This window comes from Rhinopithecus roxellana, chromosome 5 (genome assembly GCF_007565055.1).
Source record: "Rhinopithecus roxellana isolate Shanxi Qingling chromosome 5, ASM756505v1, whole genome shotgun sequence".
Lineage (NCBI taxonomy): Eukaryota > Metazoa > Chordata > Mammalia > Primates > Cercopithecidae > Rhinopithecus > Rhinopithecus roxellana.
The window spans coordinates 112,557,778-112,571,893 of record NC_044553.1 but is presented as its reverse complement, the minus strand read 5'-3'; the positions used below and the strand labels follow the sequence as shown (position 1 = coordinate 112,571,893).

General features: G+C 50.4%; 1 protein-coding gene across 1 annotated transcript; it reads right to left on the bottom strand.

The window, feature by feature from the left end:
• Window positions 1-416: 416 nt before the first annotated feature.
• On the bottom strand, window positions 417-13,595 carry LOC104662170 (golgin subfamily A member 6C-like). Its single transcript, XM_030930944.1, has 20 exons — window positions 13,195-13,595; window positions 11,211-11,330; window positions 9,229-9,309; window positions 8,332-8,370; window positions 8,016-8,066; window positions 7,837-7,918; window positions 7,634-7,740; window positions 6,497-6,583; window positions 6,283-6,390; window positions 6,003-6,090; window positions 5,450-5,615; window positions 5,156-5,407; window positions 4,939-5,029; window positions 4,594-4,662; window positions 3,196-3,271; window positions 2,676-2,767; window positions 2,011-2,113; window positions 1,827-1,927; window positions 1,590-1,743; window positions 417-1,503 (listed from the first exon to the last, which is right to left on the bottom strand). Exons 1-20 carry the CDS (start codon window positions 13,276-13,278, stop codon window positions 1,289-1,291), a joined length of 2,166 nt encoding a protein of 721 aa, XP_030786804.1. The 5' UTR covers window positions 13,279-13,595; the 3' UTR covers window positions 417-1,288.
• Window positions 13,596-14,116: the final 521 nt, after the last annotated feature.

Genomic DNA, 14,116 nt, shown 5'->3' with positions numbered 1-14,116 from the left:
AGTGTCCACTAAAACTGCTTTTTGTTTCAACTAAGTACTGTCACATATATTGGTTTATAGTAATGGTTGTTATGATTTTTAAAGTGTTTTCCATTCAAGGAAAAGAAGTAAATTCCTATTTCAGAGTAACCAATGTGGTTGAAGTATAGGTATTAGCCAGAGAGGTCTAGATGGTAAAATCAATCTTCTAGCCTCAAGGAAGATCCATGAACATAGAAGAATGCCAGGTATCACTCAAATTCATTCTTGACCAGAGCCTGTATGCCTGTTCCAGGGATATTTAAACTCTGAAAGGATTTCTTATGATATTTACTAAATACATTAAGAAGAATATCAACCAGTGCCCTTTTGTGTACCGGGACATGTAGTCATGTGATTAAAACAGGTAACATGAACTCTGACGTTAAAATGTATTATAGATATAAATGCTCTAAGCTAGAAAAGGTTTTCCGCATCCACAGTCAATGATGGGAGCCTTTCATTCCTCAGAAAGAATCCCTTTTTAGGTCATTGAGAAAGAGTCCAACTGCTGCAGCTCATGCTGCAATATCTTCATGAGCCCAGAGTACATACAAATCCTAAGGGAACTACCATAGTACAGCACTCATTCCTTGCACCAGAACAAATGAATCACACTCTATCCTGCACACACCTGCCAGAGCAGGCCACTTTCCTCTTCTGTGAGATTTAAAAAGCTCCCCAAAATGTTATTACTCCCATCCCCAATACACAGAAAATAGGGGAAAGGCTGTTTCCAGTTCTCGGCCTTTAAACAACTCTAAATGTCGGTACTCACAGTGGCATATTACAAAGTAAGAAACAGTTTGCACTTGAGGGCAAACCACATATTGAGCTAATGAAGAGCTCACTGTGATTAGGATTCGATCAAACATCATAGCAGAACATAAGCAGATTTTATCTGAATTCTGTAATGAATATACATGCTGCAATAACATTTAAAAAGCATGGCAGCCTATTCCAAACCATCAAGAATAGTTTTGTGCAAAGAGTGGGTCTTTGTGTGTTTGAACTCCCACCATCTAAGGGCAAACTCGATATGCGAGCTAATGACCTACAATTATCAAATTAAAACCAAAAATGCTAAAGGAAGCCAGAGTGAACATCAGGAAAAGACCCACTCTCCCTTAACTTTTCACAAAGAAATTTAAACTGTAAATTAGAAACATAAATAAACACGAGGGGCTCTAACATTCCAATGAGGTAAATGAATTGTGTAGGGGATTAACCTCATAACTGTTTTTTTTTTTTTTAATTTCTTGACCAGCTCTTAGATTATGATGATGTTTATATCCCTGTTCTCGGCTGCCCGGTAAAAGAATGGCATGCAGGGTCTGGTGGCCAAGCCTGGGTGCTCCTGGGTGTCCTGCATTACAGGAAGCAGCTGCAGGATCTTCTGTGCAGTGGGGTTGTCATGGGGAGAACCCTCCCTGGCCTCTCCTGGTGCAGGCTCCACACTGTCGGCCAGGCTCACCTCATAAAAATCTTCAGAGAAAGGGAGGTGGGGGTCTGAGCACAGTGCGAGCCTCCCCTGTCCCTACCTGTCCACCCCGCCTGAGGGCTTTACTCACCACCCTGCTCATGGGCAGCCCCAAGTTCCTGGGGGGCTGGGGCCCCTGGAGCGGGCTCATCAACAGGGTTCTGGGCAGCGGGGAGGAATTTGTCATGCCCCTCATGGTCACCCACAAGTGGCAACACCAGCTCCTGCAGCTCCAGCAGCTTCACCTGAAGGGAGGAGTGCTCAGCTACCACATCAGAGCCTGTGCTCACACCCACCACCATCCCTGCAGAAATGTTTCATGCCCTACATTCATCTCCTCCTCATTCTGGTCCAGACTGTTGACCTCCTCCTCCTGGTGCCGCCTGTTTGGCACTGCCCCTTGGCTCCCATATACGGTGATGTACTCTCCTGCAAGAGGACAGGGCTCAGACTCTGGGGCCCCTCCAACAGCCCTGCAGCTCCCCATACCTACGCCGTGGCCTCCCACTCACTCATGCCATCTGTTGCTCCAGAGAGTTGGATGAATCCAAGCTCTAGGTTCTCCACCTGCTCCTTCCCATCCACCTTCTCCTTTGGGAGGTCCATAAAGCTGCTCTGGAGTCAAAATAATGGGGTCACATCTTGGGAGTGACCTCTCCTGCCCCACCCCCACTTTTCTTGGCCCATGTCAGGACTCACTCACTTTCACCTTCTCCATGGCCTCCTTCAGGACCCAGTGGCTCTCCCCACACACAAACTCACCCCCAGTCCCTGGGGCTGGGGCCTCTGCCTCTGGCTCCTTCCAGGCCGAGGCCACCAGGTGAGCCAGGTGCAGGCAGCACAGCCTTCACACCTTCCACTGCCCACATAGCCGTGCCTGCTTCTCCTGGAAACTGGCTCCAGTGGAGTTGAAAAATGCCACTTGAAGGCAAGAGGTGAGTATTCTTGTAGGGGCATACACAGAACAAATGGGGCAGGGAGGTGGAGCACAGCCCCTTCCTTTGGGGCCTCAGAGAGTGCACCTGTTGGTCACCGATGAAATGATGTCTGACCACTGGCTCCTGGAAGGGGTGAGGGTCCAGAGAAATCAGAAGGCGGGGAAACCAAGAGCATAAGGGGGTCTGGGAGGGACCACAGAGGAAGGTGGCAAAGTGGGGGCAGGGAAAGTCAGTCTCACCATGGCCTCCTGGCTCTCCAGGTCCTCTGGGATGCTCGGCATAGGCCGAGGCACGCCCTCCTCCTCAGTGTCCAGATGTCCTCCTCCATCTCCTGTGGGGAGGTGGCCAGAGGGGTCCTCAGACAACCCAACTAGGGAGGTACTGCGGGCCCACCTCTGTCCCCACCCTCACTGTGTGACCCGAGACAGCCCCTCCCCAGAGGCGAATGAGCTGCTGTTCTTTATTTTTCCTTTTAAAAACCAAGATCCTGCTATATTGCCCAGGCACAGTCCTGCTACTTGTGGGTGTGGGAGTTCTGACCTGCTCCCTTTCTGATCTGGGCCAGTTCATTCATCCTTAGGCAACCCGGTGGCTCCCTGCTCCCGGGCGGTCATCATATTGATGCCAAACTTAGTGTAGACACCCCGTTGGCATAACAACCAGCTGTTCTAAAGGTCTCTTCCAACCCCTCAATCTTATGCTGACAGTCCCCCCTTCCTCCTGGGGCTCTCTCCTCTTCCTCTGAGTGGTCTCCTGTACCTTCTCCAGGGAGAGCCATGAGACTGAACTGGGTCTCTAGCTGTTGATTCTCCTGGTTGGCAGCTTCTAGGTGCTCCTAAGGGGATGGAAAACAGACTGAGAAGGCACGGAGGCTGCCAGGTCATCCCCGTCCTCAGCGACTCCCTCTCCTGGGTCTCCTGCAACTTTTGGCAGGCCATCTCAGCCACCGCTTCGCCCTGAGCTTCCTGCTGCTGCAGCTGGTCCACAAGCTGGGTCTGCAGCAGTAACTGCCTGTGAGGCGCTTCCTTCTCAGGGGTCAGCTGCTGATAGGTGACCACGTACTGCTGCAGGTGACCCAGGTACCAGTCTCACTGCTGCTGCTGCAGACTCTGAGACTCTTGGCTCTTCAGCTGTATCTGCAGGAAGACCCTGGGCATGAGGGCATGTGGTGGTTGGCTTCCGATTCTGGGCCCATTAATAGGGTAGTGAGGGCACTGTGGGACTCTGTCACCTGCCCGGGACCCTGGCCCCTTGCTCCAGGCCTAAGAGACTTCCCCTCTTGCCTAGAACCCCACGCCTCCTTCCCCAGCCTCAAATCTCATGTCCTTCTTCCCACCATTTAAACTGTAGACCACAGACTGGTGGAAAAGCAGAAGGAGCCAACCACCATCTGCTAAGCGTGCTACATGCCTAATGCTTTCCATGTGTTCTCTCATTTAATCCTCAGCACCTCCATAAGAAAAATGCTAACTTCCTTTTGAAGTTAAAGAAACAGAGACTTAGAGAGGAAAAGTAGTTGAATGGTGACCAGTGGAACCGAGGCAGGAATCCAGTTTGAATCTAAGCAGGCTTTTTTCTTTTGTTTTGAGACAGAGTGTCACCATGTGGCCCATACTGGAGTGCAGTGGTGCAATCTCAGCTCACTGCAACCTCCACCTCCCAGGCTCAAGAGATTCTCATGCCTCAGTCTCCTGAGTAGCTGGGATTACAGGCATGTGCCACCATGCCAGGCTAATTTTTTGTTGTTGTTATAATTTTAGTAGAGATGAGGTTTCACCATGTTGGCCAGGCTGGTCTCAAACTCCTGACCTCAAGAGATTCTCCTGCCTCAGCATCCCAAAGTGCTGGGATTACAGGCAGGAGCCACTGTGCCCGGCATAAGGACCCTCTTATACCACTGTCTCCATCCCTATGATTGGGGGAATCCATGCCTCTAGCTGGGAAGATGATGTCCAGACCTGGGAGGAGCCCAGGGCTACCCACCTCTAAAAGTCAGAGGGCAGGAAGCAAGAAACAGTCATGGAGCTGCCCTGGAGGGTGCTGGGGTCACCTGCCCCCCAGCTGGAGCTGCCTTTGGCCTGGCACCTCTCCTCCTCAGAGGCTGGTGCATGCCTCCCAGCCCTTCTTGGATGGGGCAGAGGTTACCATCTCATTCACCTCACTCAGCTTCTCCTGCAGCTCGTTTACTTGCTGCTCCAACAGCAGTGCGCTCTTGTTCTTGTTGTTCTGGACAGAGAGAAGCAATCAGTGGTCAGCCACTGCAGCTGGAGACCCCAGAACTTGGTGTCTGCCTCCCATATCACCGGGAAGGGTGGAGGTAGGTTAGAAAAATCATCCCCTCTCCCCTACAGCCATCAGAGCAGGGCCTGATGAGCTCTGGCTCACAGGTGCCTTTAGAAGTACCATGTCATGTGAGGGCTACACTGCCTCCTTTTACAGGTGGGGAAACAAAGGCCTGGAGGGCTAGGGATGAGGGCAGGCTGCCCAGGTGGGGCAACCCACCAGATTCTCCAAGTCACACTGTGGCTCAGCCAGTTGCTTGTCGAACTTGTGGTTCTGGGAGAGCAGGAGCCTCTCCTCCTGCTTTTGCAGCCTCTCCTCCTGTTTTTGTAGCCTCTCCTCCTTCTCCCACATTCTCTCCTCCTGTTTTTGTAGCCTCTCCTCCTTCTCCCACAGTCTCTCCTCCTGCTTTTGCAGCCTCTCCTCCTGTTTTTGTAGCCTCTCCTCCTTCTCCCACAGTCTCTCCTCCTGCTTTTGTAGCCTCTCCTCCTGCTTTTGCAGCCTCTCCTCCTCCTTTCGCAGCCTCTCCTCCTGCTTTCGTAGCCTGTCCTCCTGCTTTCCCAGCCTCTCACCCTGCTCCCCCAGCCTCTTCTGCTTCTCCTGAAGCCTCTCCTTTTGCTCACATAGTCTCTCCTCCTCCCGCAACCTCCTCTCTTCCTGCTCTTGGAGCCTCTCCTCCTGCTCTTGGAGCCTCTCCTGCTGCTCTCTGAGCCTCTCCTTCTGCTCCTGGAGCCTTTCCTTTTGTTCCTTGCTCAGGAGACTCAAGGCCTGATTGTTTTCCATCTGGAATTGGAGCTGTCCCTCCAGACTTTCCACCTCCTTCCTCAGGTGTTTGGCCTCATCTTGTAGCTGTTCCACCTCAGATGTTCCTGCTGGGTCCACCGGGGATGGGGGCTCAGCTGAGAAATGAAGCAGACAATAAGGGTCTCTGGATTCCCCACCCACCCCCCACTCAAAGAAAAAGCCCTCCTTTTGATGCAGCTCAGCTCGTCTCAGGCTTCCCAAATTGGCCTCACTGTTAATAATTCCTTGCACCCAATGGTAGCCAATTTCCAAGCCATGTCAGATAGAGGACACTGTGGGTGGCTGACAATGGGCACTCCTCCCTCTTGGCTGACAGGGACCCTGAGGCTCATGGAGATGACAAGACTTGCCTGCTGCTGGCACAGACCTCTTTACCTCTGCCTCAAATCCCTTCCATCCACCCATCTCCCTGGGGCATTCTAAGCCACCCCACAGCCCTCTGATGCCAGTCCTGCTCCCAGGTCACACCACCCCCATCTTACCAATCTGGTGTTTGATTTCAGACAAGCTCCTCTCCAGCTCCTGTATCCGATGTATGTCATGCTTCTTCTCCTCCCTCAATGCGTGAGCCTGCCCAAAGCACAGGGGGAAAGGGCCCTGGAGACAGGGGCTGGTTGCTGGACAGGCTACCATCTCCCTCTCTGCCCCCACCTCCACAAAGCCCAGACCCATGACCACCTCTGGCTGTACTAGTCCCATTTTACAGATGCCCAGAAAGATCCAGTGACCCATCTAAGGTGGGGCTGAAGGGTCAGGTCTCACCTCCATCAACATTTTCTGCATCCTCTCCTGCCACCAGGCCCTCTCTCCTTTTATATGTTGAGCATATTCATCTCTCTGTAGCTGGACTTGTTTAAGTGACTCTGTCACCTGCAAGAATGGGCACAGAAGTTAAGAAGGCTGTCACTAGTCCTCACCTGCTCCTGGTCAGCTGGGATCATCTTCCCTCCACATCCCTCCCTCTGCAAAGCCTCACCTGTGTCACGTGTGCGTTCAGCAGCGCCTGCTCCTTTCTGGTCTGCTGTAACTGCCGCTGGAGGACTGCTTCACCGCAGCTCGAGGACTGGATGTGAAGAGTGAGAAGTTTTGATCTGTGGAGCCCGGGCAGTCCCCCTTAAAGGGCTAGGGCTCGGCTCAATATACAACTTGGTCCATAAAGATCGAGGCATTTCCAAGCCTGTGGCCTGGTTTTTAAAAGAACTCAGCAATGTTGGAAGGGGCAGGGAAAGAGATCGAACTTAGAGCTGGCTAACAAGAGGCCCAGAGAGATCAGATAACATTGCTATTGTTATTACTGTGATTAATACCACTGTTTGAACCTTTATGGAGTGCTTCACCAGGTTCCATACTAGCAATCCCATGTAATCCTCACAACCACCATGTGAGACAGTTACTAGGATAACCTCTATTGTGTAGATGAAAAACATGGAATGTTCGAGGTTAAGTGCTTGCCTAAGATCACTGAGACAGAGCTGGGATTTGAACACCCAGCTCTATCCAATTCTCTAAGCCTATTTTCCTTGCTGGGGGTGGGGGCACAGAAAGGAAGGAGAAATTAATCTTTTGTTCACTTTTTGAAAGAATGATACATTCGCATAGTCCAAAACTCAGAAGGTACACCATGGAAGTGTCTCCCAGCCACCCTGTTACTCTCTCTTGAGTTTTTTGTGAACCCTTGCAGACATGTTCCATGTATATTATCATAGTATGTACACACACACAGACACACACAGACACAGACACACAGACACACACACACCTTTCCTCTCTCTACAGAAATGGTAACGTACTAAAGGTACTCTTCTGTACCTTCACAGTACAAGTACCCAATACCCCACCTAGGATTTGGCCAAGGCCACAGCCAGGTAAGGGCAGGGCAGGCACTTGGTCTTCAAGCTGTGTGTGCAGTGCTCACTCCCCACAGTGTCCCCTAACTCACCCACAGCAGCTGACTCAGCCCTAGGCTGTCTCTAACAACCACACACAAAAGCAGCTAGAAATGAGCATGCTGCCTTCTGGGCAGGACACTGCATCCTGCAGAAGGGACTTTTACACTCTCTTCTCCATCTGGGAAGCCGGGCTGCCAGGGGATGGGGCAGTTGGTTGGACTCACCCTGTCCTCTTCCTGCTGCTGTGTAGACACAGCAGAGAGAGCCCGCTCCAATTCTTGAATACGCTGTAAGGAGTATTGCAGGTGGCCAGCAAGATCCTTGGACTCTTCTGTAATGACAGAGGTTGAGATGGGACCCAAAGGACTCCCCCTAAAGACCTGTCAAAGTGCCAGGTTGAAGGATGATGGGGTGCCCTGATTCCCACCTTCGAAGTGTCTGGCGGCATGTTTAGTATGGTAAAGGGTGGTCTTCAAGTCTGCCTTTTCCAGCGTGAGGATGTTGATTGTCTGAAATTGAATATTTGGGAGAAAAGTCAAGGAAGTGCTGAAAGAGAAGGAAGAAACATTCTCCGGAGGACAGGAGAAAACTCCACCCTCCACTCACCTCTAACTGCTCTGTTTGTGCTTTGTGTATTTCATTGTTTGCTTTCTTTTCCTGTAGGAAGTGGAAGACAGAGCTCTTACCATGGGAAGGCAGAGATGGCACAGCAAGAGACATGCCCCCAGAATGCCACCAATGCCCTAGCACAGGCCCACCCATGAGACCAGGTTATCAGGGACCCTGTGGGGATGTGGTGGAATCTGAGGGATGTGCCTTCTTCCCCAGGCTGGGAGTGGGCGAGATGAGACTGGTGCCTCTACATCTGAGTGCCCCCCAAACCCAGCAGTCATGCTGTGAGCAAACAAAGAAATCACATTACTTCTTCCAGCTGATGTTCCACTTGTTTCTTCTGTTGTTTCTGTGGGGACAGTCAAATTCAGGTGACTGAGGGGGTCCCCCTTAACTCTATTCCCCAGACCAGGAAGTGGTAGGCAGGGGCCAGGAATGAATTTTAAAGACAACATTCTCAGACTCAATGGCAACATGAACTGATCAACTCTCCTCAAGCTCGCAAGGACAGAGGATTTGGGTATTTGTTGGTTTTTGCCCACAGCCACAGAACTCAAAGTCTGAATCTGGATTCTCTCAAAAGGACAGTAACATAAACCTCTAGAGACAGAGTCTGAAAAATTACTACCCTTCTGCCAGCTTGTGATTGAGAAAGGTGCATTCATTCAATAAACATTTACTGAGCACATACAAGCCAGGTACAGTTCTTCACAGCAGATATAGAATGGAAAAGGACAGACAGGAGCCCTTGGCCCTCAGGCTTACATTCTAGGAGCCTTTAAATCTCAGACTCTCAGAGCTAACTGAGACCTTTGACGCTCTACCTCCTTCGGACACACCAGCGCAAGGAGGAGAGGTGGCTTGTCTAGACTCAAAGAGCAAATTAGGGACTGAGTCATGGCAGAAATACAGGGCCCCTGAGAAACCGTCAGGCTAGTGCTTCCCTGAGAGGTGACAACCCCAGGGCGTGTGTGGCAAGGACTGGAGCAGGGGTGTCTGGAGAACAGAGAGTCGGCAAAGAGGGCAGTCACAGAAGAGCCATGCTGCATGCTCCTTGTTCTGGGGCCCCTCCAGATGAGGCCTGGGTGCTCCAGCTCCCCATTTGCCCTTGGCACTAGGGGACCCAGCCCCTTTCTTCAGAGCCCCAAGGGGAAACTAAACCCCAGGATTGGCAGCGTGGAATCACAGGACCCCACTGGACTCTTACCAGTGATTCTATGTTTTCATAGAGTTGATTGATTGTTGTGGAGCTTGAGTCCAGGGCTACTTCCAGTTCTTGGTTCCGGCTCTGAGGCGCATACAGGGAGGAGGAGTTGGAGGAGGATTGTGGGAAGAGGTAGAGAGAACAATCATTAGAGCTGGGGTGTGTGTGGGCTGTCTCAGCTGGCAGAGGGGCACCCAGCCCCCACTGTGAGAGGACGTTGGAGGGCTGGCCTGTAGGGTCACTGCACCTTGGCTCAAGACCTCTTACCTCCAGATCCTTCAGGGTAGCAGATGATGCAGGAGTAATAAAAAAGAGAAATTAAAGAAAAAAAAAACTTATAGGGAAACCGTTGCAGATATAGAGAAAGTATAAAAACAGCAAAGGGGCTGGGCACAGTGGCTCACAAATGTAGTCCCAGCACTTTGGGAGGCTGAGGCAGATGGATCACTGGAGGTCAGGAGTTCAAGACCAGCATGGCCAACATGGTTAAACCACGTCTCTAATAAAAATACAAAGATTAGCCAGGGCGTGGTGGCAGGTGCCTGTAATCCCAGTTACTAAGGAGGCTAAGGAAAGAGAATCACTTGAACCTGGGAGGCAGATTCCACCACTGCACTCCAGTCTGGGTGACACAGTGAGACTATCTCAAAAAAAAAAATAATAATAATAATCCCCAAATCGCACATGCCTGCTCTGTATATTATTCCCAAGTTACTTTTAAACTTTAAGGTCTCACCATTTCCAAGATGATAAAAGATGCGGGCAAGGAAAAAACCCAATCAGTCAAGCAGGTGAAGAAGCAGACATAAACAGGATGAAGGTTAATGGCAGCAACATAAAACAAGGCAGAGGCAAAGTATACCCCAAACCAGAGAAGCCTCAGGGGCATGCACAGCTGGAGAGAGCAAGCCAGAGAGGGGTCTTGGCACTGCCTCACTTTCCACTTGTGCAATGGGGGAGCGCTACCCCACTGGAATGGTGAAGGTTGGACACCAGCACCTGCAGAATGTCCTGAATCTATAGGAGGGGACAAGGGAAAAACAAGGGCTGGGGGAGAAAGACAGAAGTGGCTTAGAGAGAAGCAAAAAAGTAGGGGAGGAGGAAGATGTGGGTTCAGGAAAATGAAATGCTGAGGAAGAGCAGAGGAGATTGAAACCATGGCCTGTGCCATTCTTCCAAATGGCCACCTGCTGCCTTGCTGGGGGCAGGAACAAATAGATGGAAATGTTCCCTGAGCGATGCAGTCACAGGGTGGAGTCACATGACCAACGCAGCTCTTAATATGCTCACTGGACCCCTGTCCTCAGGTCCAGGATGTGGACGATGAATCTGGTAGAGCTCCAGACCTCCACCTCTATTAAAAAACCAGACTCCTGAGTAAGGGTTCACCTGAACTAAGGGGCTCCAGCTAAAAAACAAATTTGAAAGACAGTGATCTTATCGAGTGTCATCTTACAATGGAGAAAACTGAGGCCCATGGTAAGAAGTGATTTTTCTGTGGTCACCCAGCAAGCTGGTGGCAAGTTAGATCTTCTCTTACTCCTAGTGCCTGGGGCTCTCCTCACCACACCCTGAGCCCCCTTCTGTGACTCCTAAAGGGACAGCTTGATAGCAAGTGGCTGTACTCATTGGCCCAGCTCCCCCTTGAGACTGGGGATCAGGAAAATCAAACAGCAATGACCATTTCCTGGGTATCCTGGGTGTTCACAGCAGGACATGTACTAGGGATTAACATAAAAACAACAACAATATGGAATATCATTTAAACTTCAGAAATGAAAATCAAACAACACTACCCCTATTTTACAGACGTGTAAAGAGAGGCCCAAAGAGCTCAAGCAACTTGCCATAAATCAGATCCCTAGCCAATGGAGAGGCAGGATTCAAACCCAGAATTCTTAACCGGTACCCAGCAATCTTAACAATTACCCTCTACTGCCCCCTTCGGCTCCCTGTCCCCAGGAGCCTGGCCAGCCAAGACTCACATCCCCACGTGAGTGGCAACCACCAGAAGTGGTTGTCTCAGGGCTACTGCCAGTTTTCTTCTTTTTTGTCTTCGCTCCTGCCGGAAGACCAGGGCTGTTCCTCTGCTGATATTCTTTCAGCTGTGGGAAAGAAGAGCAGTAATACTCATGAGAACTACCAGCCCCTACAGCCACATCCCCCTTTACAGTTTTTCAAAATACTCTTATACACCATCTGATTTAATGCCACCAACAACTGTACAAGGTGTTTTCACAATCACTTACTGATTGAGAGGGATGGATATTATGACTAAAAAAAAGGGAGGGCAGGCAATAATGAGACTTAAACTCAGTCTTCTGACTCCAAGCTCTGGGGTTTTGCCACAAGTCAGCAGCTGCTAGAGACCAAAATCAGAGCCAGAGGTAGAAAACTAAACATTAAGTAGGCAGGAACTGCACATCGTGTGGTTTGGAGTCATACATTCTCACACGTCTGTAAGTGTGAAGAAGTGCACCAGGACCTCTCAAACTTCTATATCCATGTGTCCTCATGGCAGAAGGCAGCTTTTTTGTTAAATCTGGGAATTGATCTGAAAGAGGACAACCCAAGTCTCATTTCAGAGAGAAGTCTGGTATACTCTTAGAAATGTATGTGACTAAGTTGGCTGAGTTGGTGATCTATGATGGGGGAGTGGGATGTAGGGCTGGTGCCCAGGTCCTTTTAGATGCCAGTCCAAAGAGCCCAGGGAGGTCAGGCTTGGGTCAGCAGGAGGGGAGAGTACAGTCTGCAGCAGGAAACCCCAGGAGTCACCAGCCCAAAGTCACCTAGGGATGACTGGCGATGGTGGGCGACTATCATCCCTAAGTACATTAATGTTTTTTCTCTCTCAAGAGAATCAAGGGAAATTGATGCTTCAGAAAGATCTCCCACATTTATCCTGTGGCACTCAAAGTACCCCAAGTTGAGATGATATGAGGAAGATTCAAGCTGTCAAGTTCAGTTTCCCAGGATCTATTCCACAGAAGATAAGCAAATCTCACTTCAGAGACCACTGACTGAAGGGCAGTCTGGTCCCAGAACTGTGGAGAATTAGAATATGAGGTGGAGAACTCAGAAAAATATGTTAAAGTCTCTCTGGAGAGTAGAAGGCTGGGAGGGAACCAAACCAAACCCATTCTCCCATTGCCACCCAGAGATACTGTCAACATCTGATCTCACAGGGGAAGTGTAGGCTTTTCACAAAGTCAATGTCTATGCAAGGAGAGTAAGGCAACCTGAAACCTGTTGCTCCTAAGTCCCATAGTCCCCATTCCCCTTCCAGCTGGAAATTTGTGCTGTGGCCAGAGGAACCAGAAATGGGGCGAGAATGCTTAGGGGACTGGGTTGTAAGATCATAGGCCAGTCTTGCAGCAGTAATGACAGTTCCTAGGGGGACTGTGACATCACTACATTCCACTCCTCCTGGGGTTGGGGGGAACCACATCAGTGCAATGGCTGAGTTGCTGATCCATGATGGGGGAGTGGGACGTAGAGCTGGTGCCCATGTCCTTTTAGATGCCAGTCCAAAGAGCCCAGGGAGGTCAGGCTTGGGTCAGCAGGAGGGGAGAGTACAGTCTGCAGCAGGAAACCCCAGGAGTCACCAGCCCAAAGTCACCTAGGGATGACTGGTGATGGTGGGTGGCTGGGGCTGGGGGACCCAGGTCCTCGGACAGCTGAGCCCAAAGAACCCAGGGAGGTTGGGCTTGGGGCAGCAGGATGTGAGGGGCGAGTATGGAGCAGGGAGCCCCTGGAGTCACCTGCCAAAAGTCACCATGGGGCAACTGGCGAGGGCAGAGGCTGGGCTGCTTGCTGAGGGGGCAGGGCTGACTGATGAGACTGTGGTGGGGGAAGCCCAGAGGTGCCAGGGTTAGGGGGTGCCTCAGGAATGTATGTACTCTGGCAGTGGTCTTGTCATCGGAGGGGATCTCTGGCTAGGTTGGGGGGCCATGACCTGTTGTATCTTACCTTTTTCTTGGCTGCTGCCAATTGACTCTGTCGAGTTTCTTCTAACATCATGGGGTGGGGAGGGAGGCAGGGTTGGGGCCACATCAGGGAACACCTCCAGTCACCTACCAGTCAGCTGTGTGACTGAGCCAGAGGAGGCGTAACCAAGGCCCCAATAGAACACAGAAAGGGGGCGTGGCCTTTATGCTCCAAGCCCATTGGTCAGTGAGAAAGATAAAAGGGAAAGGAGGCGTGGCCAGGCAGCAACGTGTCCATAGGAACCTGTGGCATCACAAGGGAAGCTGCCCATGCAACTGCTGTCCCCGCCCACTTGGGGTGAGGGGCGGGGCCTGCTTACTCTGGGAGGGGGGACGGGCCGGCTTTTGCTTTAAAACTTTAAAAAATATATGTGTTTATACTCTAAATATATGTGTGTCAGTGTGTGTGTGTGAATACATGTTCCTCCAGAGCTCTCTTCATTATCCAGCTTCTATGCATGGTCTATGATTTTGGCCTACATTTTCTATCTTCAGATGGAGTACAAGAATTACCAGTATTACCTCAATTGAGACAAATCCTATAAAAATGGAAAATCCATAGCATATGTGATGATTAATGAAGTGGAGTATATTATCCAACATTCCAATAAGGTAAAATAATCACAATGATTTCTCTTTTTTGGAAAAACATTTCTTTTATTCTCCTACATTATTAAGATTTTTTTAAAAAACAAGAAACATGTCTAATATCTTTAAAAACACAAAGCTTTTGGGCTGGGTGCGGTGGCTCACACCTGTAATCCCAACATTTTGGGAGGTCTAGGCGGGTTGATCACCTTAGGTCAGGAGTTCAAGACCAGCCTGGCCAACATGGTGAAACCCTGTCTCTACTAAAAATACAAAAGCTAGCCAGGTGTGGCGGTGGGTACCTGTAATCCCAGCTA